At 52.1% G+C, this 25,795-nt stretch overlaps 3 protein-coding genes and 1 long non-coding RNA gene across 9 annotated transcripts in view; 3 read left to right on the plus strand and 1 right to left on the minus strand.

Annotated features, from left to right (window-relative positions):
• Positions 1–10,425, plus strand: part of PLXNB1 (plexin B1) — a 77,077-nt gene extending 66,652 nt beyond the window's left edge. For all 4 annotated transcript variants that reach the window (XM_064432770.1, XM_064432771.1, XM_064432772.1 and 1 more), the window contains 11 exons: positions 398–544; positions 1,016–1,193; positions 2,014–2,117; positions 2,772–2,856; positions 3,582–3,748; positions 4,091–4,251; positions 4,493–4,640; positions 5,360–5,424; positions 5,506–5,581; positions 5,931–6,005; positions 6,543–10,425. In XM_064432770.1, coding sequence (XP_064288840.1) covers positions 398–544; positions 1,016–1,193; positions 2,014–2,117; positions 2,772–2,856; positions 3,582–3,748; positions 4,091–4,251; positions 4,493–4,640; positions 5,360–5,424; positions 5,506–5,581; positions 5,931–6,005; positions 6,543–6,647 — 1,311 coding nt within the window. In that variant the 3' untranslated portion in view covers positions 6,648–10,425. The remainder of the gene's footprint in view (positions 1–397; positions 545–1,015; positions 1,194–2,013; positions 2,118–2,771; positions 2,857–3,581; positions 3,749–4,090; positions 4,252–4,492; positions 4,641–5,359; positions 5,425–5,505; positions 5,582–5,930; positions 6,006–6,542) is intronic.
• On the minus strand, positions 8,232–23,626 carry LOC135308076 (uncharacterized). Of its 2 annotated transcripts, none has more exons than XR_010368613.1 (3): positions 20,721–23,626; positions 11,366–17,494; positions 8,232–10,818 (listed from the first exon to the last, which is right to left on the minus strand). It is a non-coding gene; the product is annotated as an uncharacterized LOC135308076 (long non-coding RNA). The 2 variants fall into 2 exon arrangements; XR_010368612.1 differs by having other exon boundaries at positions 11,366–18,686.
• LOC135308068 (SRSF protein kinase 3-like) lies at positions 12,720–23,830 on the plus strand. Its single transcript, XM_064432803.1, has 12 exons — positions 12,720–12,853; positions 14,361–14,487; positions 14,646–14,754; positions 15,235–15,322; positions 17,471–17,557; positions 17,779–17,886; positions 19,779–19,941; positions 21,137–21,222; positions 21,660–21,767; positions 22,179–22,248; positions 22,332–22,424; positions 23,633–23,830. The coding sequence occupies exons 2-12, from the start codon at positions 14,442–14,444 to the stop codon at positions 23,818–23,820; spliced, it is 1,146 nt and encodes a 381-aa protein (XP_064288873.1). The 5' UTR covers positions 12,720–12,853; positions 14,361–14,441; the 3' UTR covers positions 23,821–23,830.
• Positions 23,831–24,853: 1,023 nt separating this feature from the next.
• SETD5 (SET domain containing 5) overlaps positions 24,854–25,795 on the plus strand; it is a 65,060-nt gene continuing 64,118 nt past the window's right edge. Inside the window, exon 1 of one of the 2 annotated variants that reach the window (XM_064432777.1) lies at positions 24,854–25,009. The gene's annotated coding sequence lies outside the window, so the exon portion shown is untranslated. The remainder of the gene's footprint in view (positions 25,010–25,795) is intronic. The other variant, XM_064432774.1, reaches the window with a different exon arrangement.

Here is a 25,795-nt window from a genome sequence, read left to right on the forward strand (position 1 = left end):
AAATCAGTATCAATACCACTTGTTTCCAGGATGTGTCACTAGGTCGTGGAGGCCTCAGTGTAGCTCCTTTATCTTGAAATACACAGGACTCAGGCTGGTCTGTGCATGAGAGGACAGATGCTCTTCTAATTCCTTTTCTAGAGGGCTGGGGAGGTGGCAAGGATTCTCTCAGATTAGTGACACAGAGGCAGAACAAGGCCTTGGTGATGTGCATCTCTCTGGTAGCTCAGCAGTGCACTTTTCCTGTGCATGGAGCAGGAGCTGTTGTCACAAGCTCTGTCTTTGCCTACTCTGGCTCAGCTGGTGTATCCTCAGTCCTGCTTGATATCCTTGTTTCCATGCCTGGGGCTCTGCTGGGAGGAGCAAGCTGAATTTCTCTCCTTCCTTTCCGTGCCAGGATTCTGTTGGGGAGCCCCTTTACATGCTGTTTCGAGGAATCAAACACCAGGTGGACAAAGGGCCAGTTGACTGGGTGACAGGGAAAGCCAAATATACCCTGAATGACAACCGCCTTCTGAGAGAGGACCTGGAGTACCGCACTCTGGTAAGCACCAAATCTTCTGTCCTCTGTACAGCAGGGCTGAATGTCTCTGCTGCCATAACCAAAGCACAAGTGCAGCACAGCCTGCCCCTGTCTCCTGGGAGCCAGGTTTGTTCCAGCAGCACAAGTGCATAGATGGTGAAGAGCTCTGCTAAATCAGGCACTTTTGCCCCAGGCTGATGGGAGCCTGCACCACACTCATGTGATGTACATGCTGTGCTAAGTCTAGAAATAAAGGGGTGACGTTGCTGATGGCACATCGAAGCTCCTGCCCAATGCTCTTGAACTAGCTTCCAGCTCTTGACACAAGGCTAAGAACACAAGACTGAGGTGTTTAACATCAGTGATGTTTTCTTTTCTGAATCTCCCAGTGAAAGGACTAGCTGTTAACTTGCCTGAATGCCAGCCATCAAAGGTGTAAATGTGTCAGATGTAATCTTATCAGCTGAGTAGCTGTGACCTTTTCTTCCCCAGACCTTAAACGCTTTGACACAAGCAGGAGTTGGTGCAGGAGGGGCAGAAGAGTCTCAAGGGATTTCTGCAAAAGTGCTGGACTGTGACACCATAACGCAAGTGAAGGAGAAAATCCTAGATCAGATCTATAAAGGGACACCATACTGTCACCGGCCAGACCCAGACACCCTGGACCTCGGTGAGCAGACCTCTTTGGTGACAAAACCCAGTGAGGAAGTGAAGGAATGCTGGTTTGCTGTCTGTGCACAGCACCCTGCACGTGTGACATTTGTCATTCTGGGCTGAGTGTGCAGAATCACTGACCACTCTGACTGGACACAACAGGGTAACAGAGGCAGGGGTGGGAAAGAAGCAGTTGGGTTCACCTTCTTTCACTTCATGGTGTTCTTTGCCAGACTCAGACCACAGCAATGGCTTGGGCAAAGGGATATGGGAAAAGAGTATGGAAAATGTGTAGGAGGGGAGGAGGATTTGAGTGCAGTGCAAAGATGCTGTGGGCATAGACTGGCACTTCCTGCCAGTGAAGTCAATGGCAGCCTCTTAATAATATATGTTAGGGAGGATTTTGCCTATGGTAGTTAATGATTGGTAGAACTTACATTGGGAGAGAAAACACTCAGTTTTCCATCTTCTTAATGATGAATAATGGTGACATTTAGGGATGAGAAGGAAATAGTAGCTGATAAGAACTGTGGGTGCATGTTTGTGGTTTGAACTACCTGCTTGAAGAGTCACAATCTGACAGAATTTGTAGGAACATGACAGGTGGAACATGGGAGGCCATGATGCCTCCTGTCCCTGTGCTCAGAGGGGTCTGTCCTGTGACTGCAGGACTCAGCATCATGACAGGCACTTGCTCAGGTTATGTTGTCTGTGAAAGAGCACAGGTAAAAGCTGACGAGGACCAGAGGGTGTGTAATGAGGTCAGCCAGGTTGACGCAGATGATGCCTTGAGTGAGCAGTTAATCCTTTCCTTTTCTGTGTTTCAATGGCTGTAGAGTGGAGATCAGGGCTGGCAGGTCATCTGATACTGTCCGACGAGGATGTGACATCTGTTGTTCAAGGAACCTGGAAACGTCTGAACACTCTTCAGCATTACAAGGTCAGAACTCGGTCTGCCATTGCCTTATCTCCCCTCTCATCCTTCTACACACTGTCAGGCTCTCTTTGTAGCTCTGGCTCCTGGTGGACCACTGTCAAAAGGTTGGAGCTTTCTTGCAGCGCATATTCAAATCAAGTCAGTGCTGTGGCTGCAGCCTGACATCCTCAAACACAGCCCTGTCCTTATCCCACACCTGAGATGTGGGCGTGTGTAGGGCTTGGAAGGGTAGGCACAAGTTCATACTGCAGTGAAGGTGATGTGCTGGATCTGTTCCTGTTCCAGGCCAGATCAGTTAGGAGGTGATGACACACTGAGCTGCCAAGTACCTTCTAACAATGGAAAGAGGGATTTTTTTTAAATTACTTTGCACCAGTGTTGTATCTTGCAGTATGTTAGTACCTTGTTGCAACATGTTCTAGATCTGAATGACCTCAGTCCCTGAGTATTATCTTCGTTGTACTTTGAACATTTGTTCTTCAATTGGTACAGACAAGATTTTCTCACCCTCGGGAAAGACAGTGATGGTGCCTCCAAATCCTTGTTTCTGTCCCTATTTCTAGTGATGGTACAGCCTGTTATGTTCTACAAGCACTTGCCTATTATACTGATGAGAAACATGCCCTTTGCTTTGAATATTGTTTTGCTTCTGTGCAGGTGCCTGATGGAGCAACAGTAGCACTTGTCCCACGCCTGACCAAGCACATCCACAGGGAAAATCAGGATTACATCCCAGGAGAAAGTGAGTTTGATGTCTTGTTCTCATAAAACTACTTCAGAGCACTTGCCAGTTAGTGGGACAAGTCCCTTGCTGTAGCCCCAGCTTTATGCTGATATAGAAGGCTGACACATCCCTTGGACTCTCATAGGCTTGTCAGATATTTGAAAGCTTGGTCAGGTGAGGTCAGAGGAAGGCAAAAGTGTGAGAGCTGAGGAAGGCTGGGCTAGGTGTGAAAATGCAGAACAAGCACAGTTGTCTGACTCTCTAGGGCTGAACACAGTCTGCAACTTGCAGAAATCTTTATGTCTTCAGGTGCTGGGCATGGCCTGAGAGGGATGATGGGATGTCAGGCAGTGTCCTTACTGCCTGACAGAGTGTACAGCTCCATGGATACTCCTGTGGCATGAGGCATAATAGCTACAGGCTGCAGCTTAAGAGATTCAAATTGGATATGGAACAAAACTTCTTCAGCAAAAGGGTGGCTCAACCCTGAAACAGACCACTGGGGTCGTGGGGGATCTCTGTGTGGGTAGGTTTCCAAGACCTTGAAGGTTTTGGGTGAACAAAGGCAACCTTCTGTATAGTTGGCAATGGTAGTACTCTGCAGAAGGCTGGATAGAGGCCTCCAGAGATGCCTTCCCATTTGTGTTTCTGTTGTATTGGGAGATCTTGCTTTCTTGGCCTCACCTGGCCAAGGTCTACTGTGAGAGAGCCAACACTCATCTATAAACAATTGCTTGATTTAGAAACACCAATGCTGGAGGATGCAGATGAAGGTGGGATCAAGCTTTGGCACCTGGTAAAACCAACAGAAGAGCCAGAGCTTCCCAAGCATCGGCGTGGGAGCTTGAGAGATCGGGAGCGGGCCAAGGCAATCCCAGAGATCTATCTGACACGTCTGCTCTCCATGAAGGTGAGAGGAAGCACAGATTGTGTTGTGCTTGGGATCTTGCTTTCCTTCATATCCCCCAGCAGATTGCAGGGGTGTGTGTGAAGATGAAGCAGTACCTGCAGTGACTTTGAGTACATTTGAGTCTCCTCTACATTTTGCTTTGCTCACGAGGTTCTCCCTGGCCTCTGTTCCACACACCACCTTTCTCCTTTGTTGCTGCTCCCTTCAGTGGGGGTGGAGTACCCTTGGATGGGTGAGGGGCTGTCACTGAGAAGAAGAGTGTGACCTCTCATCTTCAGATGAGGCCCAGGGTCTCTACTCTCCTCTGTCTGTGCTGACCCTGTCCTGTTTGATTTTCCACAGGGCACTCTGCAGAAGTTTGTGGATGACTTGTTCCAGGTGATCCTCAGTACCAACCGCCCCGTTCCTCTGGCAGTCAAATACTTCTTTGACCTGTTAGATGAGCAGGCCATCCACTATGGGATCACAGACCCTGAGACCATCCATATCTGGAAGACAAACAGGTGGGGTGTTCCTGAGGGCCCTGGAGGAGGCACTGCTGGCTTGCTTAGAGCTTGCAAAGTGACAGCCACCTCTGCCTACTGAGGAGGAGCAAAATTCAAGTGCAGGGCAGCAGACTATAGGGTGAAGAGCTGGTTTTGCTGGGAGGGCAGAGCAGAGAGATGCAGTAACATATAGAATTTCTTTCAGCACTGTGGCTGCCACCTCTGCTGATGCCCTTTTGCCTTTCTGTCCTCTCTACAGCCTCCCCCTGAGGTTCTGGATCAACATCATCAAGAACCCTCAGTTTGTTTTTGATGTTCAGACGTCGGATAACGTGGACGCTGTGCTGCTGGTCATTGCACAGACCTTCATGGACTCCTGCACAATAGCTGACCATAAGTTAGGGCGGGTGAGTACAGAGGGAGAAGGGACCATGGCTGGCACAGGGAGTTGAGCAGTGCTGCCTTAGGGAGGCAAGAATGTTTACATAGCACCATGGGGACAGCAGGCTCGGCTCCCCCTGGTTTCCATGTGCAGCTGGAGAGGAATGGGGGCTCCTGGGAAGAGAGGAGAGAGGATTAGATTTTGTTTAGCAACAAGAAATTTTTGAGGAATGCTCTTTATTTAAAGCTTGCAGCTGTAAATAAAGCTACTTGGGGGACAGAGCTGAACTCCAGTTGACTGTGGCAGATAGTGGGAGTCACAGGATGCAACTTGGGACATTCTGGCCTCTAGAAAGGCTTTCCACCATCACTACTCACCCTGTGCTGAGGGTGGAACAGTCCTGCACAATTCACCAGAGATGGGGTGGGTGGATCTCTGGAGCACATCAGGCATCAGCTGTGCAAAGCCATAGCCAGTGTGATCTCATACTGGTGATCACCCAGCTCCAGGGGGAAGGCTGCACTAGGGATCCCAGGGTGCCTTCATCAGCACATCTCAGGGTGCCTCAGACTGCATTACTAGAAGAGAGCTTGCTGTTTGAAGTGCCTCTCCATGCAGAGGACAAAAAATTCCTGATCCCAAACAAATGGCAGATATTAGAGGTGATGGTGTTACCTGCTGAGGTTAGTCCACAGCACAATAAAAGGAGCTTTTCATAACCAATTCTGGTTTTGGATGTTCAAGGACTCTCCAATCAATAAGCTGCTTTATGCCCGGGACATTCCTCGCTACAAGCAGATGGTGGAAAGGTAAGTGATGGATGTGAGGAGCTGTGGTGTCAGCAGTGAGGAGGGGGGACCATGCACTAATTCCTGTGTGCCCCTGTCTAGGTACTACTCAGACATTCGTCAGACCATCTCTGCCAGTGACCAGGAGATGAACTCTGCCCTGGCTGAGCTGTCACGGGTAAATAAAAGTGTTTCAGAAGTCACCTGGCCCCTCACCTGTGTATCCAGGAGAGAGTTATTAATGCAAAGATGAGATATTCCAGCTGAGTGTGCAGTTCTGCTCAGACACACTGTGCCTAGTGGCTGCTCTGCACCACAGGGAGGGTGAGGGTCTGCCCAGCAAGCACTGGAGAGAAGAGGTGGTATCAAGGATTCAGGGCAAGAAATACATGTGATTTTTCCTTTGCTAGCAACTGTTGGTGAATTCTCTTTCCTGTTCTTTCTTAATGAGTTGTGAGGACACAGAATGTGACAGGACAATTGTTAGGTGTCTTACAGTTTTGTCCAATTTCTTCTCTTATAAACAGAATTACTCAGGTGACCTCAATTCCCTGGTGGCTCTACATGAATTGTACAAATACATCAATAAGTACTATGACCAGGTGAGTGTGTGTTTCCAGCAGCTATGAATATACCTTTCTTCTTCTACCACCCAAACAAAAAAACTACAAAAATTAACAATAAAGGGCCAGCCTATTCCAACACTGTGTATTTCATTGGCATGCATAACTCATGTCATGAGTTTGTTTTATTCTTATCAAAGAGCAAGGGAGGAGATGAGCAAAAAGAGCTTATCTCTAACTTGGAGGCTTTTGGCATTTCATGTGCACCTCTTCATTTTTACTCCAATATCCAAATACTCTACTTAAAGAAGAAATTAAGTTAGTTCAGATTAATGTACTAAAGACTTAATTTTGAGGTGAGAAGTTTAGCATTCTTTTTGCCCTGTGAAGTCTGTAAGTTACTACAATGAATCTAGAGTACTTCTTTTGTAGTTAATTTGAGATTAGTTACTACATACCCACTCTAGACTAGAGCATGCTGAATTCCAGCTTGATGTTCTCCATAATGCATGGAGTTCAGCTGGTTGGGTGTTGTGTGCTGGAGAAAGGCTGCCAGTGAGCTCTGTCTTGTTGCAGATCATTACTGCCTTGGAAGAAGACCCAACAGCACAGAAAATGCAGCTTGGATATAGACTGCAACAGATTGCAGCAGCTGTGGAGAATAAAGTCACAGATTTGTGACAGGCACAGACAGACTGCTCTCCCCTGGCTGAATGGGGACAGTGCTCATCCTCGTTGATAAACAGGGTGTCCTGCTGCCATTGGAACCAGACTCTCCAAGGAACCTGCGGGTGACGTGAGCAAGGGGATGGCCAAGGCAGTACAAAGTACAAGCGTCCTTGCATCTCAGAGAATATTTTTTTACAGGTTTTTTTTTCTTTTTAAAAGCAAAATGAAACAAACAAGAAAAAAGGACAAACTCTGTTTTTTCCCTGGTAGACTGCTGAGGGACCACAGAGGTCCTTCCTACAGATGTTATGTGAATGTGCCAAGTTTGCAAACCATGTTATTGAAGAGCCAGGTGACAACACTGAGCACGGTCTGTGGAGTCCTCAGCCTTGCACAGATGCCCTTTCCAGTGCTGGAACACTCCCTGCTGCAACCACTCACTTCCTTGGGATCAGGAAGCTTTTGATTGCTGTGCTGACCTCTGTTTCCAGCTAGCAAGCACTCCTGAGAAACTCCTTGCAGCAATGTCCCTGCTGGTCCCAGATGTTGGATGTGAAAAGGAGAGTGTCCAGTGGTGAAGGTCTCTTGCTCCCCAGTGCTCTGGTCTCTGACAGCTCGTGTGTGGCACCTGCTTGGCTGGAATGTGCTCACCAGCATGGGTGTTTGCCATGGGGCCCACTGTAAATGGACAGCACCCCCTCACCCTTTCCCTCAGGACAAATTCAGTGGGAGAGTCGCTGCCTGGCTCGCTTTGGTCTCCACTGACTCAGCTCGGATCTGTCTTCCTGGTTCCTTGTGGTCAGAGGTTGTCCTGCTCTTTGGAAAAGCACAAATGCCTTGTGCCACTCCCCCTTCCTCCAGTGTCCAGCTGTTCTGCTGCTCTGAACTGGACTTGTAAATACCCTCAAAGTTAATGTATTTAAATGCTAAAGGAGAATGTTTAACTTTGTGGCTTTGAGACAAAGCTTTTCTTGGAGAAGTATCTCTGTGCACTTCTACTGACAAACGTCTGTCAGCACTGGAGCAGTTTTCTCCACTGCTTTGTCTGCAGGGATAACTTGTAGGTGTCTCTGTCGTACCAGCAGCTCGCCTTTCCCCACAGCTCAGTCCCAGGCTCTCTCTGTGCTCTTCTCTTAGGCTTGCCTTACACCTAACTCTCAGCTCCACTGCTCAAACTCTGCTGTTGTGGCACATAGAAGGGTCACTTGGTGAGCTGTGAACTCCAAGGAGCTGTCAAGCACAACCACGATGTTCCCAAGGAGAGTCTGGTGTCCTGCAAAAAGGAATGATTTGTGCATGGAGGAGAGGCTGTGCAGCAGGCACAGGCACAGTTAGTTGGCAGCTGTCACTGGGCAGCTCCTCACTGCTCCCTCCTTAGTTCCTCTACCTTGTGAACAGCCCTCTGCCCCTCTAGGAGCTAATTTATAAGGGTGCTTTACTTGTTCTCTCTCCTGCTTGCCCCACCCCTGCCCCCCCAGCTGCTAATTCCACACTGGTGTCCTGTGTGCCTGGGGCAGGTAGACAGGTCTGACTCCTCTGCCACTACTCTGAGGTGGTGATTGTGTGGGCCAGGAGGGAGCAGAGCTAGACCAGGGCAGGATGACATCCCTACCTCTCTTTACATTGCAAATAGCAGTAATTCCAGGCCTGCTCCATCAGGCTTTGTGCAAGTGCTATGTAGGTGCAGAATTGTCCTTGCAGCAGGTTAATGCTGGCCTCTCTTCTCCTCTGTGACCCTCTCTCAGCAGTCTAGCAGTATTCCCAGGTACATGGTGTGCCCAGAGTATGAGCATCCCTGTGCAACCTTCTGCTCCTATCCTGCTGTACAGAGAGAGCAGCAGGGTGGCTGGCTGGCTGCTGCCAGGCAAAAATGGGGCTGCAGAGTTTGCCTCTTTCCCCACATGAGGACCAGTTAGGGTCTCACTCCTGCCTGACCACCCATTTCCACAAAACTTATGGGAACTCAGCATCTCTGAAACCTTTGTCTTGACTAAATCTGATTAAATTGGTCATCCCAAAAACCCGAGCAGAGTGCTGGATGGGAAAAAGCCAATACAATGCATGTTAGCAAAGCCCATTTCTTGAGAGACTGCAGGAGGAGATTCCTTGGTTTGAGGCAAGTGCAGGTGTAGTGGTGGAGTAGAATTGTCCCCTTGTGTGTTGGTGGATGGACTTTCTACCCTAGGAAACAAGGCCTGGTTTGTGGCCTCTCCAGCTTGCTCAGTGTCTGCCAGAAGCCACAGAAAATTCCCTGGATTTCTGGCTCTACAGACTGTCAGTGTCTACCCCTATTTTTGCAGAATTATCTCTGCACTTTCCCAGAACAGAGTGGCTTGAGGCTTAATTCTCATTCCACCTCCCACTGGTATCCACATTCTCCCTGCTTCTCAGTGCTGTTCCTGGATGTTGGAAATCGTCTGCTTTTTCCGAGTGTATCTGTGAAAGTCTGTTTTTGTTAGATTGATAATCAAGACTTAAAAATAGAGCTAAACAGAGGTTTATGACCTATTTAACATCTTCAGTTTGTCCTTGCTGGCTGCACAGGACACACTGCCCAGTGCAGGTGCAGTGAGGGTGGACAGCTGGTAGTGCCCATCTCCTCCCATCCATCTTCCTCGGTGTTCTGGATACCAGCATCCTCCTCCCTGTGGACACACACCGAGGCCCTCCTGGGATCAGCTTGGCTGTTTAGGCGTGGCCCCTCTTATCTCCGTCCGTGCCCCTCTCCTGTGGCAAAATCCGTTTCTGTGGCAGGCTTCTGTTGCATTTAAATTTGCACAAAACAGTTTTATTGTGAAATTCCCTTTTGCGGGGAAAACTTATTTATTTATTCCTCTTGATCCTTCCAAGTTTTTCCCAGTCTCTGCCTGATTCCACAACCAACCGGACATTCCTCGTCAAGGACAGAGAATCCTGTCTGCATGTTCCTGTTTGCTCACAGGTAGCAAGTTCAGTGGGCACCAGCAGAGAGAGCCCTGCTACCGCAGCCTGCTGTGGGACACGGGGATGTCACTGCTATGGTCAGAGGGAGGGACTTGCTTTCGCCGTGGTCTGGGTGAAAGGCTGAGGACTGATCAGTGTTAAGATAAATCTCCGTTAGTGTATTTGAATGTGTCTCCCTTTGGCACGATGAAGCACAGCTGGCACCCACGTGATGTAGATGTGAGAGCTCTTGCTTTCATCTGTCTGGTGGCAATTTTTTTTTGTTTTGGTAGAAATTATGGCTGGTTTTTTTTAATGAAAATAGAGAATAGAGGGTTCTTGGATGCTGCTGCCTTGGTGGAATGCCATCTTTTTCAGGGCGTGCCCTGGTTGCAGCAAGATGCTTTTTTTTGCTTTTTTTTTTCCTTTTTTTTTTTTTTTTTAATGTGTGCCTTTCTTGTGGGGATGGTTATTTTGGTTTCCAGAACACCCAGGGCATTTGCTCTTGTAGTCTTTTTCCTGGTCTGTGTCGTGGTGACTCTGCTCTCTCCCAGCCTTGTGACTTGGTGTCTGTCTGTCTGTTATGGTATGGCCTGACCTGCATTTATGCCCTGCCACACCTTAGGTTCTGCTCAGAGCACCCAAGGTACTGTCTTTCTCAAGTTTGAATTAATAATTAATATAAAAAGCTTGAAAAAAAAATCTGAATTTTGTTACATAGTGTAATAACTGTTTGTAGATACTGTTCTGAGATGTAGGAATCTATTGGTGATATAAGAGGTTTTGTCTGTAAATAATCAGTTTAGAGTCAAAATGATTTTAATAAAGAGAATTCTTACACAATAATTCAATAAATTTTAATATACAACCTCTGTGTCATGCTGGTATTGCATGATGATGCAATTACACAGAATGTATTTACTTCTTTTTCTTGCTAAGTGGAAAGTGTACTCCGAAGCACCAGGACCCCGAAGCTGTGTGAGGAGCGAGGCTTCTCCCTCCTCCCTAGGCTGTGTTTCTTCAAGATAACCTTGTGCCAGTTCCACCTGCATCCCTCTGCATTTCCAGAGCTCAAATACCATCCCTGCCCACGGGAGCAGGCAGCCTCCCTGCACAGACACTCGTCTTGGCTGGCACTGGGGCCCCGTGGTGCATGGCAGCTCTGGCTGTGGTCTCTCACTCTGGGTAAGGGTTGCTGAACCTTCACTCTTGTCATTGTTGGTCACTGTTGTCCAACAGCGTGAGGCAGAAACCAGTGCTCCTAATTTACCAAAACAATTCTTAAATGAATTTCACAGCTCTTCCCAGACAGCAATCTGGCTCCTGGCCCATCTGTCCTCTTTTCTTCCCTCCCCTTCCTTTACTAGCAGAGTTTTGTACAGTCTGCCTCTCCCCCTCTTTTAGTCCCTCCTCTCTGTACTCTGTGTGTTCTTGTTGCCCTTTAAGGGGTCACAAGCCACTTGTCCCCTGCACGCTGTCCTGCAGGGCTCAGCACCCGGCCTGGCGCAGCCTCTGCCCCCTCCCTTGGTATTTTTAGTGCAGGGAAGGCAGGTGAGAGCAGAGGGGCACAGGCAGGGGGAGAACCACTCTGGGAGGCCCTGGCCTGGGTTTGGCAGCCTGGAGCTGCAGCAGAGCTACTGCAGGCAGGGTTAACCCTTTGCTGCAGGGCTGGGGCCTGCTCTCTGCAGCCTCAGCCAGGAAACCCGAGCTGTGCGAGCCCAGGGCCCCAGCGAGGGGGAGGCCAGGCCATGCCCAGCTCCGGTGTGAGCCTGCAGCTCGTGGCAGTGGGGGGAAAATGTGATTCTTACTGTGTGTGGCCTTTTCCTCTCCTGTGTTGCGTGGTGCTGGGATGCTCGTGTCCCCCCAGGGCTGTGGGAGGATGCTGCTGTGCTTGCTCTCCAAGAGACAGGAACAGGGGCAGCATGGGCTCTGTGGCCACCAGCACCATGCTGTGGTGGTGTTGGACTGTGTGCAGGCGCTGCTGGAGAGGCTGGGGTTCCTCAGGTCTGGCAGTGTGGCACACGGGCTGGTCTGGGAACAGGGATGGCTCTGCCAGGCAGAAGATGGTGCCACAGGGCAGGTCCTGCTGACACTGCTGGGAGCAGGGGGAGAGTCAGGCAGCCCCACGGTTTCTGGGTCTGGAGAAGGCAGAGCAGAGGGGGAGGACTTCTCTGTTTCCATCACAGCAGAGCTGTGAATTTCCCGCTATAAATAGTTGCTGTGGAGACTGTGAATCTACTGCAGGCTGCCAGGCCTGCTGCCAGGGAGGCAGGGAGAGGCCAGCAGTAAAGTGAATCCACCGCAGCTGTCTGAGGTCTCCTGCTCTCCCAAAGCCAAGGTTGTTCCCAGAAGTGGTGCTGTGATCTGATACCCTGCCCTACTCCTCACCACGTCCATCCAGTGATGCAGAAGTTCGGTGGGCTCAAGGCCATCCCTCCTGGGACAGTGCAGACTAAAATCAGAGCAGGACCAGCTGGTATCTCACTTTGGGGAGCTCCAGAGCGAGCCAGATGACAGAGGGAATGGCCTGTCCTACCCGTGAGCTGCTGCATGGTGAGTCTGTGCTGGGCCCTGGGGCTCAGAGCCTCGCCGGGGCTGCTTGTCTGCTGTGTGCTGTGGCTTGCAGGGGTGCTGTGCTCAGCCTGGGCTTGTAGGTCTGTGGTGCAGGAGCTGAAAGTGTGTATTGGTCTGTTCTGCCACTCCAAAGGTCCAGGTGTCATAAGGCTCTGTACACTGTTCATGCAGGCTGGGTGGAGGACTCCAGGCCACATGTGAATCATCACTCCTCGTCCATGGCTCTCACAAACCAGGCAGGAGCAGTTCTTTGGCTGAAATTCTCTGAGCTAGTCCAGGCCTGCAGCAATTCAGTGGGTTCTGCACAAAATAGTTGGAATGACAAAAGAAAAATAAGTTGTATTTAATGTGAAAGTATCAAGAAATGAAGGATTTAAAGCACCAATTGTCCTTTATCACAAAGCTTAGAAAAGTGCATTTCACTTTCCTGTACCAAGTTGCATAGCAACACTCTTCATCTTTTGCCAGCGCTTCCATCCAGAGAGGGTGGATGGAGGTAAATCTTGCATGCCTAAGGATAGACTTGGCTTGCCTCTGCAGCAACAAGGCCACCAGGGCCTGAACTGCCCAAAAGCCCCATCCACCCTAGGGCTGAGTCTTACACTTTGGGTCTGCCTCTGGGTCCTATGTTCTCACTGAAGCCTCCTATCACCAGAACACCAAGGGAAGAAGCTGTTGAGCTCCCATCTCCACACACTGAGTTTTCCTTTGGCAGGTGAATGGTAAGCTGCATGACTAAAGCTTGCTTGCTCTCAGCTCAGGCCCTGCTGTCCTCATGATGTGGGTGAAGAAGGCTCAGGCAGATGCTGGTGGTGCAGGAGTGTGTGAGGGTACTGATAAGCTTAGTCTGTGCACAAATAAGGAAATTTTTTATTTCAGTTTTGTTTCATAGGTGGCATGTCAGGGTACATTTACTGTAAAGAGTGGCCATGCAGACATGCAGCATCCAGGGGGTTTATATCAAATAGACTGATTCTGAACAGCATAAATGCAAGGGTAAGAGGTGTAGAAATGTGTAGAGGGGGAGGCATTTTGAGCTCCTTTCAGACTTCTGTGCAGGCATGGGTGAACAGAGTAACATCATCTCTGGTACTTTGGGTTTTCCTTGACAGGGTGAAAGTCTTGAGTTCAGTCTGACCCTTGACTGGAACTGTGTTGGGAGCCTGCTGGGTGCCCAAAGGCAAGCTGTGCCTCTGGCTGCTGTGCTGGGAGAGGAACATCAGCGCATGGAAAGAAACTTCAATGTTTTGAGGAAGTCAAAACATTGAGTCAAAACAGGTTCTCTGTCTCAGCAGCTGGAAGATGTTACAGCTCCAGAACAACTCCCTGCCACCAGCACTGCCAGCCCTCTATAACTATTTCTGAAAATCTTCTGGTTCAGATGAGTTCTGAGCTTTAGTGACCTGATTTGGAGGATTTAAAGTTCAATATTTCTACCTGTGCTAATGCCCTTGGGCATTACTATCACCTGTCTCGAGCTCTGACAGTGTGTGTTAGCCTGAAGCTTCAGCTGTACTGCAAGTGACATTTGGAAATTATAAAAGGCTGGGTTGGGAGTGCCCCAGCTACTGTGGCTTCAATCTGTATTTCATTAGCAACAGGAGCTCTGGGCTGCTATTTCAGGTGACCAGTACTGAATCCAGTCCTACCTCAGTGCTGCAGCACTGGGGGACAGCAGTTGGATCAGTCTGTCTGGGCTGTCTTGGTGTTTATGCTTTGGACTGTCATAGTAACAAACCCCATGAGCAGCCCCTTGCCAGGATGTCCTGTGGCCTTGCTGGGATGTCACACGATTGTCAGTGACAAACCCGTGCTCCAGCCCCAGGGCTGGACTGTGGGAGAGGAGCAGCACTGTAGTGTTTAGAATGCAGGTTCTGTTTCACACCCCTCTGGAGCAGGAGCCTTCTCCTGCCAGCCAAAGCCCAAATTCCCTCCTCAGCCAGGATGGGGGTAGGGAGGAGGTGCTTCCCCTGGCTGTGGGAGGGGATCCCACAGACCCCGCTAAGCCCCTGAAAATACACACTAGGAAACCTGAGACTCCCACCTGGCCCTGGCCTGGGACCAGCCTGCCAGCTTTCCTCTTCTGAACTCTTAAAATAATCCCTGTCTCCCTGAAGTGCTAAAAGTGTAACAGCCTGACTCCAAGAGCTGCAGAAGGGAATGGGAAGGAAAGGGGTGAGGGTACAGCAGAGGCATGGCCACCCTGCAGCTCTCCATCTCTCTTGAAAGGAATGAAGTGCTGAAGCTCCCACAGCTCGGTGTCCCACTGCCTCCATCCCCTTGTGCCAGGATCTGCCATGCTCCGGGGCCATGGAGGAGCAGGTGCAGCAGGAGATGCCATCAGCCCAGCACACAGGTCAGTCCTTGGCCATGAGGCTCCAGAGATGAGATCATGCCAGGCTCTTCCCAGGCTAGAGGAGGCCACTGGGACCTGTCAGGCTGTCCTCAGCTGCTCGTTCAGTCTGAGAGCATTTAGAGATGTCATTAATATCTCTTGGTGATGGTTTTCCACAGGAGGCCACCAGCCCGTGCAGGAGGGAGAGGTGCTCAACACGCGATACCAGGTGCTGCACAAGCTGGGATGTGGCACCTTTGCCACTGTCTGGCTGTGCCAGGACATGAGGTGAGGGGCTGAGTGCCATTCAGGGAGGTGGGAAGGGGTGGCTGATGTCCTGGCAGGGCTGGCCCCTCTTGCAGGAACAGCAGAGCACAGTCTGGGAGCATGCCAGGCACCCCTGAACACAGGGAAAACCTGACAGCAAGATCAGTGGGGTGCAACGAGCAGAGCTGGTCCCCAGAAATCAAAGAATATAAATGAAGTGGGATCAGCCCTCGCTCTGCATTTTCTTTTCTTGTTTAGACCCTGCAGTATCCATGTTCTTTTTCTCTCCAGTCCCTTGCTGGTCCCTGGGGAAGTTGTGCTGCCAGATGCCAGCAGGAGGGATGCCCATGGGCCTGGTGTGCTGCAAACCAAGCCAAGGGTGCCTGCAGAAGGGCAGCACCTTCCCTGGGGAGCCCAGGGCTGGCTGACTGGGAGAAAGGGAAGTACTGCTGGTCAGGGCCACTGACGTGCACTGGCTGACAGCTGTGGCTCGTTTTCCAGGAGGAAGAAGCAGGTAGCTGTGAAGGTTCTGAAAAGCAGGGAAGGCTTTGCTGACACTGCCCAGGATGAGGTGGCTTTCCTCCGCTGTGTGAGTATATCCTGTGGGTCTGTGCTTTGCTCCAGCAGATGGCCACTGAGTTCAGGTTTGAGTATCAGCCTCATCATCCCCTCTGCCTGCTCTCAGTCCACGGAGCTAGGTGGGGAATAGGAAAAAAAAAAAACCAACCTGAAAGCTGGGGAATTCATAGAAATCAGCCTAGCTCAGGACTGGACTCTGAAACAGGCATTTTCTCCTTCCTGCATCACACTGAGACATGTCCCACTTTTCTTTAAGCTGAGACTGAAATCCAGTAAAAAGGAGGAATCTGCAGAATGATAAGGTGGATAATCAACAGAAGAAGGTGGTAATGCTCTTAAGCAGGAGATAGGAACATGTCTACTGTACCTGTATAATTTACAGAGGAACATCACTCAGGACATTGCTGTATCAGAACACTGATACTGAAGTAAAAGGAACTATCTGCAATAGAAAAATATATGACATACCCAAACACAATGAACATCTGAAGTCAGAAAGCTTCTTCTGGCCTCTGCTAATGGAGGTGATAATTAGGTGCCTGTATCTGGGTTGTAGCAAGTTGCCTTTGAAGTTGTCTGGAACTGCTAGTTCTAGAAAGCTTGTGGTTACAATTCTTCAAGTTTGTTCAAATACAAAGTTACATCAGCTTCAGATGAGTAAAAGCTATTAAATTCTGCATTTTAAATTACTCTGTGGCCTTTCTCCAACAGGTTTGAGAAAGGTTTAGTTAACACCTGTAAATCTGTAGGCCCTATCTAAAGGGAGATGAGCCAGATGCAGTGATGCAAGAGGAAGTACCAAGTGGCACTAATTTAATGTAATCAGAGGGCTGCTTTTCCACACATCAGCACAACCCTGTGCAGAGAGTGAGCCTTACCCCTGATTCATTATTAATTCTGAGAGACATGCCTGCCCATTCAGCAGCACACAGCTGTTTCCCAAGGCTTGTTCCCACCAGCACCGGGGCTTAGTGCCTGCAGAGCTGCCAGAAGAGATGATCTGGTCTCTGCTTTCAGGGCTGCTCTCTTGTGTTGTGCCAGAACAAACCTTCTGGCACTGGTGCAGGTGGATCTGGTATCTGCAAAATGAACCAAACCAAAACCCTAGCAGCTGTGGCCATGAAGAGAGAAAAAAACAGCATGAATTGCTGTACCAGAATAAGTGCTCTGGGAGAGCAAACCCCTGGTGCTCCTTGTCACACAGGTCTGTGGTGCTGGGGGTGCTGTAGCACCTGTGCCTGGACGTTCCCTCAGCACAGGACCCTGGGCCAACAGCACATGTCCAGGTGGGTGTAAGGACAAGCTGAGCACAGGGTGCTGCTCCCCCTGAATGCTCCCCTGGCCTGTTGCAGTTTCCAGCCGCAGATTTCTTGGGCCAAGGACGATGCCTGTGTGGGCATGAATTCTTAGTGGATTTATCTTGAACCCTTACAAGTCCCTGTGAGATTCAGTAACCACAGCCCCCTGTAACAGGAACAGTCCCCAGTCACACATGTGCTCTGTGAAGAACCATCTCTGGTGTTTTTGGACCTACTACACACTGTGTTTGAAGACCCCTGGCTCTAGCACAAAGGGTGTGTTCACCTCCTCCACCACCCCTCCGTATCCCATAGATCACTTGCCCACAGCCAACCCTTTTCCAGCACAAAGAAGCCCCCTTCACTGAGTTCTTCCAGATGTGGAAGCTGCTCTCTACCCTGATAAGACAAGTAGCATTTGAGTGGCCAAAGGCAGCCATAATGCCTCTGCCTCTCTGCAACCCCTTGAGTTAATTGCCAAAGGGCTGGTGTGAGGCAAAGGAAATGGACAGTCACTGATGCTGGGAGCAGGGAGCTGTCTTCTTGGGGAAATCCCCTTCCAGCACAAGCAGGAGCACTTTCTGGGTCTGCCTGGAGAGAAAAGCAGCAGGAAATGTGCTAGATACTATCAGCAGGATTGGTGTGAGTTGTTTTGACGCTGAGGGTGTGATGGTCCCACCTCGTCAAGAGCAAGACAAAACATATAGAAACTCACTGCTGGTATTCCTGATGTTGTTTTCATGGGATTTGTCACAAAGTGCCAGAAGAGAAAGTCTGTCAGACAGGATAAAACAGGTGCAAAGTGTCCTTGTGCACATATATGTCTCTGATTGCAGCTTTCTTGGAATCCTCCCCCTCAGGTAAGCTGCATGAAGAAGAAGGACCTGGCAGGAGAAAACATCGTCTCTTTGTTAGACGACTTCAGAATGATTGGAGAGAATGGTTTCCATATCCTTCAGAGGAGAGTGCTTTTCTGGGCCAGAAAGGATGGTGTAAACCTGAGTGCTGTGCTGCCATGAGGAGGATGAGCAGGGCTGCAGCTGGACCAGGGCACATGGGCATGGCTGGAGGGGAGAGGCTGAATCAGGAGGTATTTGGTTGCTCTGGTGAAAGGCAGAGGGTTGGTGGTAACACCTTTCCCTGTTAGTGAATCCCTAACTCCTTCCCACATTCTTGCCTGGTATTTGAGGTGCTGGGTCCTTCCATTCGATGTCTGATGGGAAACTACACAGCCCAGGGACTGCCCTTGCCTTTTGTGAAAAGGTCTTTACAGCAGGTGAGAACTTAGCTGCAATCAGGCAAGGGTGCCAAGGGGCATGTGGGACATGCCACAGTCTTCCTCCCAAGGGGAAGGACTTAGGTGTTACTGCCTAAGCCTGCAGCCTCCTCAGGTTTGGGAAGGAATCAGAGTCAAAAAGTGCCAAAAGCCTGCAGATGTACACCAGGGAGTCAGGGCTGGCACTTCTGTTCCCATCAGCTCAGTAATTACTGGGTTATCTGCTGCTCATACACCTAGCAGGGGACAAACAGCCTGCCATAGTTCTACTTCTTGTGGGCAAACCATCTCTGCCCTCCTGCTGCCCAGAGAAGTCCCCTCTGGCAGTAATGGCAGACTGCTGCCTTGGCATCCAGCTGTGGCATCCATTGTCAGCTCCAGCAGCTTTCTGCATGGTACCCCTGAAGGCTGATCAAGGTCTCCCTCCCATCTTCACATGAATTTCTAAATTGCTGATTTGGTCAGCTGGTTCTCTTTCCATGCTGAGGTTCCTCTGTGCAGAGCCAACTTTTCCTTCATCCACTGTAAGGATGTGTTATGCCTATTTAAAAGATGGTGAAAAATTTCTTCAGGGCTGGCTCTGCTTAAGGAATGAGAAACCTGAGTGAGGCCTCTGAATAGTTAAAATTACTTTTTGCCTCTCGTGCTGAGATTCATCAGAAGTCTGCACACTTGCCAAGATGAAGATTTGCTACCATGATTCCTGTGCCCTTCTAGGGATACTAAGAAAGAAAATTGCTCCTCCTTCATCCTGTTTTCTGTAGTAGTCTCTCCTTTCTGTAAAGAAGCTCCACCAACACCTGGGTTAAGTTACACAAAAATGTAGAGGCATTACCTCTGTGCTCTATTTGATACTCAGGCTTTTGCTGATACATTATCTGCTTTAATTGTAGAATCTCAGTTCTGTTTTCCCCCTTCAGAACAGCACTGGGGCAGTATTTACTTCTGATTCATTCCAGTTTAGTTATTTAAATCTTTCCCCACATTTCACAGTTACCATTTAAGGCTGATATTTCCCTGGGGCTGGTGTTCATCCCAGAATAGAATTTGATAATACAGAGAATATTTACCAATCCTTTATGACTGACCAGAGTGTTAAAAAACAAACCTAAATGTCCCCATAGCCTTTTCTCTGTTATTGATTTCTGATAGTGAGTGTTCATCTCTGGAAGGTGTTGTTTATTTCTCCCCTGTGACAGGCCAGGCTCTCCCTGCTGCATCACAAGCTTTTCTTTCCCTACATGGCTCTCCTGCAGGGCCCTGAAATCCTCTGTCTGCACTCACTCATGGTCTCTCCCCCTCCTGTCTGTGTTATCCTGTGTCTCCTTCTTTCCTTGTATGATGGGACACCCTCCCATGCGTGTCATTAACACCAGTCCCTTTACATGTCACTGTCATTCAAATGGAAGTTGGGGGCTGGTTATAATCAGTGGCAAGGCACAGAGGTCCCAGGACACAACAGCCATCCAAACAAGAATGTTTTTTCAGAAGAAAGTTCAGCTTTGTAATCATAATAGCCTCCTCATAGCGCCATCCTCCTCCCACCTCCCTGGGCTTGCCCATCTGTGCTGGTATCTGTGGATTGTCACACTGTGCTGATTGACACTTTTGCTGTGTGTCACCCCAAACACCCCTTTCCCCACTGGGCTGTCCAGGCCTCCCCTTGCTCCTGGGGCTCTGCTGTCAGGTGGGGTGATGAACCCCTTGTGCCTGCTCCCATAGGCCACCCCCCCAGCAAACCATTCATTGCCAGGGGTTACCACCAGTGCCTGACTGTGCCTGCCTTGCACTCCCGCTGTGCCTGCCTGCTCTGGCAGCTGCTGGGGCAGGAGAGGTGGTGGGGACCCTGCCAGGGCTGCTGTGACACTGTGACAGTGCTGCCTCATTGCCAGGTGCTGGCAGGGCTGCATTTCCTGCACGAGTGCTGCCGCATCATCCACGCAGACATCAAACCAGAGAACATCCTGCTCCATGGGCACAGCAAAGGCCTCCAAAGGCTTCTCACGGCTGCACTCGACTGCCACCAGGGAACTGAAGGGAGGCTAAAGGGAGCAGGTGAGCACTCCAGGGCTTTTTTAACAAAAAAATGGACTTAAGTGTTTATTGGCAGGAGAGAAATGAGAGGCAGCAGGTACAGATGCCTTAGGAAAGGTTCACATCTCCTACAACAGCCAGTACAAAACATGACAGCCAGTATAAAACATTATAGCCAGCTTATGCTGCTGAAAGGCCTCTCCTTTCTCTGCTTAGCACAAACACCAGGCTGGGCTCAAGGCACCTACAGAAGTGTGGTCCTGCAGGTGGGTTTGTGTGAAGGACAGCTACAGGTCACAGATATCTGTCAACAGCCCCACCACCACCTCGGAGCTCACTCTCAAGGCTTGAGGTCCAGGACAGTTCCATGTATCTGATGTTTTCAGCTGCTGAAAGGTTTACATACAAAAAGGCTTGATCAGAAAGCTGTATGACACTCCTGCTTCTTTATTTCCCTCATTTCTGAGGTTTGTGGGAGACTTGTATGTGCTGCTAATCTTCAAGGCCTTCTGAGACATAATTTATGTGCACAGAATGGTGTGAATATTGAATTGAATAAGATGTAGGGCTGCAGAGTTTCTCGAGAGATTATCTCATCTCCCAGCAATGAGGCCTTTCATATTATCCTTGCACTGTGTTCTCCTGTGAGCATTTCTCCCATGACAGTGTTGTTTTGTCTCTCAAACTCTGGGGCAATCAGGGAATGCTAAATTAGTGACCGAGTCTTTTGCTTGGAGCAGAAAAGCACAGTATTAAGCATAGACTGACAGCTCACTGTAAGGTACTAAACCAGGAATTACCTTTTCCTGGGATCACATGGAAGCATAAGGTCCATGTTGCTGGCCAAGCAGGCTGTATCCAAGGTCTGTGACAGCCAGGGTTGCTGAAGGCTGAGGGGGAATTACAGATGCTTGGGTTCTGACTGGTGCTCTCCTCTGGGCCCACAGTAATTTAACCTTGCAGCAGGACAGGAGCCTATGGTCACACTGTTCCACTCCAAGCTACTGTTCTCCCATTCTCTCATGTTTTACTGGATACCAGGTCTTGTTTTGTGTTCCTTAAAAAAAGAGGCGTGGCATTTGATTTATGATAAAAAGTATTTAGGAGCTTTTAGGCCAAGAAACTTTAAGGGAAGGCAGACATACCTCTCCTGTGGTAAGTGGTGTGTACCTGCTGGTTCAGAAAGACCTGATTTCTCTTTGTCCTTCCCATCTAGGAGGTGATCTTGGCAATCAGTTGGAAGAATCCGATTTAATGAGCATAGAGGTGAAAATTGCAGATCTAGGAAGTGCATGCTGGACAGTGAGTCTGCTCCAAGTCTCAATCCCGTGACAATGTGTGATGTTGTGTGCTCCTTTCCATCCCACACTGTGTCTGTCTGTCCCTTTACAGCTGAACAGCTATTTCAGAGATGCCAATATTGGGGGGTTTTATGTTTGCCACTCTCAGCTCCAAGATGCGCACGGTCTTCCTGAGCCACTGTCAGTTTTGGACATTTCTCCAGCTTGCAGTTAGTCCCTACGATGAGAAATTTAAAACTATGTTCAGTGTGAAATGGTGAGAGGTGGATTCCCACTGGTGTCAGTGGGGCAGGAATGTGCTGGCTGTGCCCTGCACAGAGCTGAGAACACACATCCATTTGTGTCCCCAATGTCCTGTCACCACACAAGAAGCTTGTGAACCACCAGTGCTGCTGTGGCTGTTTAAGGAGTTTTTAAAGGAGTTTGTTTCTGTTTTAGTACAAGCCCTTTTCCAAGGAGATACAGACGCAGCCGTACCGGGCCCTGGAAGTGCTCCTTGGATTAGACTACGGCACTCCTGCGGATATCTGGAGTACAGCGTGCCTGGTAGGGCTGGGGACAGCACTGGGGAGGGGACAGGCCTTAGCTGGCCGGGGCAGCATGTCCTGAGCATCCCTGTAAAGAAAGCTTCCTTTCAAGAAGGCAAAAGGGGCTGTTGGAACTCGTTCACTTTAGGGCAAAAGTCTGCTGCTGGTACGACCCAGTCCTAATTTAGTTTAAGCTCTAAGGCAATTCACACTCCATGTAGATTAGCTCAGAGGCTTGCCTGCATCAGGCACATGCTGCTTTTCATCCTGATGGAGATAAAGGTGTTGTTTCACTGCGGTACAGATCAAGCCAGTGTGAGTATTTCCACATTTTAGGACCAGTTTTGTGTGATAAAGAGGGCAGTATCAGTTAGCGGGCAAGGAAAACTCCAAGACAATCAGTGAATTAACAGTGCTACTCCATTTCTAGGCATTTGAAATGGCAACTGGAGAGCGTCTATTTGATCCTCAACCTGGGAAATATTTCTCCAGAGATGATGGTAGGACTCCATGAGTTTTATTCATTTCACTGACAGAAGTGTCACAGTCTGTATCTAAATTTGTCTTCCCTCCCTCTATCTAGATCATGTTGCTCGTATTATTGAACTCTTGGGAAGAATTCCTCCTCAAATTGTTTTCTCATGGAACAAGTCAACAAAATTTTTCAGCAGGCCAGGTAAGAACTGGCATAAGGAAGTTTATTTTAAAAATCACTGCAGATCTCTGACACACTCCTACTCAGCTCATGCTGAACTCCCCCAAAAGTTACTCACACAATGCAGGCTACAAGCAGGGATGGAACACAAATGGAAACTTCATAAAGAGCAGTAACACTCCCTGCCCTGCCTACTCTGCAATCCATGAGCATTCCAGGGATGAATGCACAATCCTGAAAAATGGTCATAGCAAACACCAAACAGGGAAAGCATTTCCATTCTTTCTCCTTTGGATTTGGAGAAAATGGAAATGCAGACAGGAAACAGTGCCATGCCAGGAAGGCTGAAGAGTGTGTAACAGGCTGCACTTCACCCAGTCACTGACAGAGAACAATGATGCCCAGGAATGGGACACTCATATCCTTCCAATGTGGCTGCTATATTTAGGCTTCTGACCCAACTGCAACATCTCTTCTGTTTTATTCTCCCCAGTTCCTCTCCCTTTGACTCATGAGTCTTGAAACCCTTCTTTGACCACAAGGCATCACATGACTCCACCCTTCTGCAATTTGGCCTACCATCCTTCTCTGCTTTCCTGCTCACCAGCCTACCCACAGTTCATGCAGTGCCTAGTACTGGTCCCATGCTGGAATTTAACCAGTACCTCCCTGCACATCCACATCCTTTGCTCACACTTATGTCTTCTATGGTTCTTGAAAGAAATTAGTCAAAACTAGTTCTACATTCACTGTCCCTGTGAACCACCCTGGCCTGACCACACATGCCTGACTTGAATCACTGTATTTACACCATGCACTCGCCAGGATGAGGGTTGCTACACTCTGCTGGGCCCCACAAATTCAACAAGAGTCTTGCGAGCTCTGACACTGAAATAGCATGATGCATCCGGGTGCCTGTGGGCAGGGAGCAAGCAGCAATGGCTCTGGCGTGGTTATTCCGGGAACACTTTGTGCACTCTTGGCACATTCTCACCTAAGAAAAGTACTCAGGAACAGAGAGACTCCAAACACCAGCTTGAAAAGGTGGTTCCTGAGAAGCACCCGAGAGCCAAACCTGCAAAGGGGCAGCTCAGGTGGAGCTTACAGAGATAATTCCAAGAAGAAGGCAAAGATCTTTCGGGATGCCTCGGGTTAATTCTGAGGCGAGGCGCGGCCGCCTCAGCCGCGCAGGTGTGACTGAGGCGCTGTGCCCACGCTGTTTCTGCCAGGCGCGCTCCTGCGGCTCTCCCGGCTCCTTCCCCGCAGCCTCCCCGGCATCCTGGCGGACCGGCACGGCTGGAGCCCGCGGGAGGCGGCCGCCTTCGCCGCCTTCCTGCTGCCCGCGCTGCACTACGCGCCCGAGCGCCGCGCCAGCGCCGCGCAGAGCCTGCGGCACGCCTGGATCGCCGCGCCGTGACCCGAGCCGGCTGTCCCCGCCTCACGGCACCGAGCTACCGCAGCGACCGCACCGCCCTCCCGCGGGCGGCGGGGCCGGGCCGGCCCTCACGGCGGGGGCGGCGGTCCGCCCGCAACCCCCGGTGCGCCCGGAGCGGGGCGGCGGCTGCGCAGCCCCGGCGCGAACCCGCGGCCCCTCCGCGCCCGGGCTCCGCTCCTTTCCTCCCGCAGCGCTGCGGACCGCACGCACCGCTCACTGCGGGCACCGGAACCGGGCGGAGCCCCTCGGCCGAGCACCGAGGGGCCCCTCCTGCCCGGCTCGGCCGCCCCTCCTACCGCGGAGGGGCCGTCCCTCCGCCTCACTGCCCCGCGGCCTTTGTTCGGGGCTCCAGGGACGGCGCCCGGCCAGCTGTGGGAGCGCGGGCCCCGCCGGCCCGAGGAGGGGCGGTCCCGGCCCCGGGCGGCCCCGCCGGGACCCCGTGAGGGCACCCCCGGCCCAGCCCCCTCCCGCTCCAGCCCGCGCGCGCGGACGTGCCGCGCGGCAGGCCCCGCGCGCGCGCCGCCGCGCAGGCGCCCTGCGCCCCCCTCCGCCCAGAGCTCCCGGCCGCCCCCCGCGCCGCCCCTCCGTTCTGCCACGTGTCCCGACGCGGGAGTCGCCCCGCGCCGAGCGATCGCGCCCCGCCGGCCCCGCCCCTCGGCACGTAGCGCGGCTCGCCCGCCGGGCGCTGCCGCAGCCCGCCCGCCCCGCATCGCGTCGGCGCCGCCGGCGGCCGCCCCCCCCCGGCTCCGCGCGCCGAGTGGCAGCGCCGCGCGCCAATGGGGCGCCGGGACCGTGGGGCGCGCGGCGGGGCGGACGCGTGCTGCCCAATGAAGCGGCAGCAAAGGCGGGGCCGCCAGGCGAGGCGGCCAATGGCGAAGGCGGGAGGGCGGGGCTGCGGCGGCGGCGGGCGCCCCGGCGGGGCGGGACGCGGCGGCGTGACAGCCAACAGGGAGTGGGGTGGGCGTGCCCGGGGCGCCCCTGGCGCCGGCGCCGGGGATCCCCGTGCACCCAGTGCCGTTTCCGCCCGGCCCGGGGAGAAGCCGCCGCTGCCGCCGGGGGAGGGGCCGCCGCTGCCGCGGCTGAGCGCTCGCTCTCGCCGGCTGCCCGGGACACGCCGTGGCGCCGAGCCGGGCCTGGTGCCGCGCAGGGGCCCGGGGAACGGGCCGGCCAGGTAGGCGCGGGCAGGCGGGAACCGGCCGTACCGGGCGGCGGGAGGGAACGCCGGGGCGGACGGCTGGGCGGACGGCCGCGGGGGTTCCTGCGCGGCCCGCGGTCTGACGCTCTGCTCTGCGCTGCCGTGGCAGCCCGGTCGGCAGCGCCCCGCCGTGCCCCCGGAGGCCCGGCCCGAGCTGACCCGGTCCGGCGCGGTTGCGGGCATCATGGCGGGCCCGGCGGTGCGCGGGCTCGGGACGCTGGCGGCCGGTGCGGCGCCGGGGCCGGAGCTGGGGCTGGAGCGGCCGCGGGGCTTTGTCGGTGAAGGCGAGCGCCGGGGAAGCCCCGCTGCAGCCCGGCCTTCTCCGCGCCCCCGTGTCCTCGCATTGTCCCGAGGGGCCGCGGGGGTCGTCGTCCGGCTCGGGGCAGCCTCCGGGCTGTGGCTGCCCGCCCCGAACCGCCGGCCCCTCCAGGCCTCGGTGGAGGCGGTGTTTGACCTGCATTTTCTGCTTTCTCATGGTGCCCGCGCGGCGCCTTCCTCCGTAACCCCCGCTCCCGGCGCCGGCGGCTGCAGCGCGGATCCTCCCGCATTTCCTCGCCCGTCACCGCGGCCGCCGCCGGCGCAGGGGGGGTTCCCCGCCGCGCTGCCCGCGCTCCGACCCCCGCCGGCACCGGCAAGGTCACTGCCGACCGGCGGCTGGTCCTTGCGTGCCGGTGACCGGAGTTCACCGCCGGGCCGGGCGGGGAAGCGGCGCCGGGCCGTGTCTCGCCGTCCCGGGGGAGGGAGAGAGGCGAGGCCGCGTGT

This window comes from Passer domesticus, chromosome 9 (assembly GCF_036417665.1).
Source record: "Passer domesticus isolate bPasDom1 chromosome 9, bPasDom1.hap1, whole genome shotgun sequence".
Taxonomy (NCBI): Eukaryota; Metazoa; Chordata; class Aves; order Passeriformes; family Passeridae; genus Passer; species Passer domesticus.

Coding starts and splice junctions, on each gene's coding strand:
- LOC135308068 (XM_064432803.1), top strand. CDS start 14,442: ATGGAGGAGCAGGTGCAGCAGGAGATGCCATCAGCCCAGCACACAG. Junction 14,755..15,234: donor TGGCTGTGCCAGGACATGAG/GTGAGGGGCTGA, acceptor CTCGTTTTCCAG/GAGGAAGAAGCAGGTAGCTG. Junction 22,425..23,632: donor AAAATTTTTCAGCAGGCCAG/GTAAGAACTGGC, acceptor TGTTTCTGCCAG/GCGCGCTCCTGCGGCTCTCC.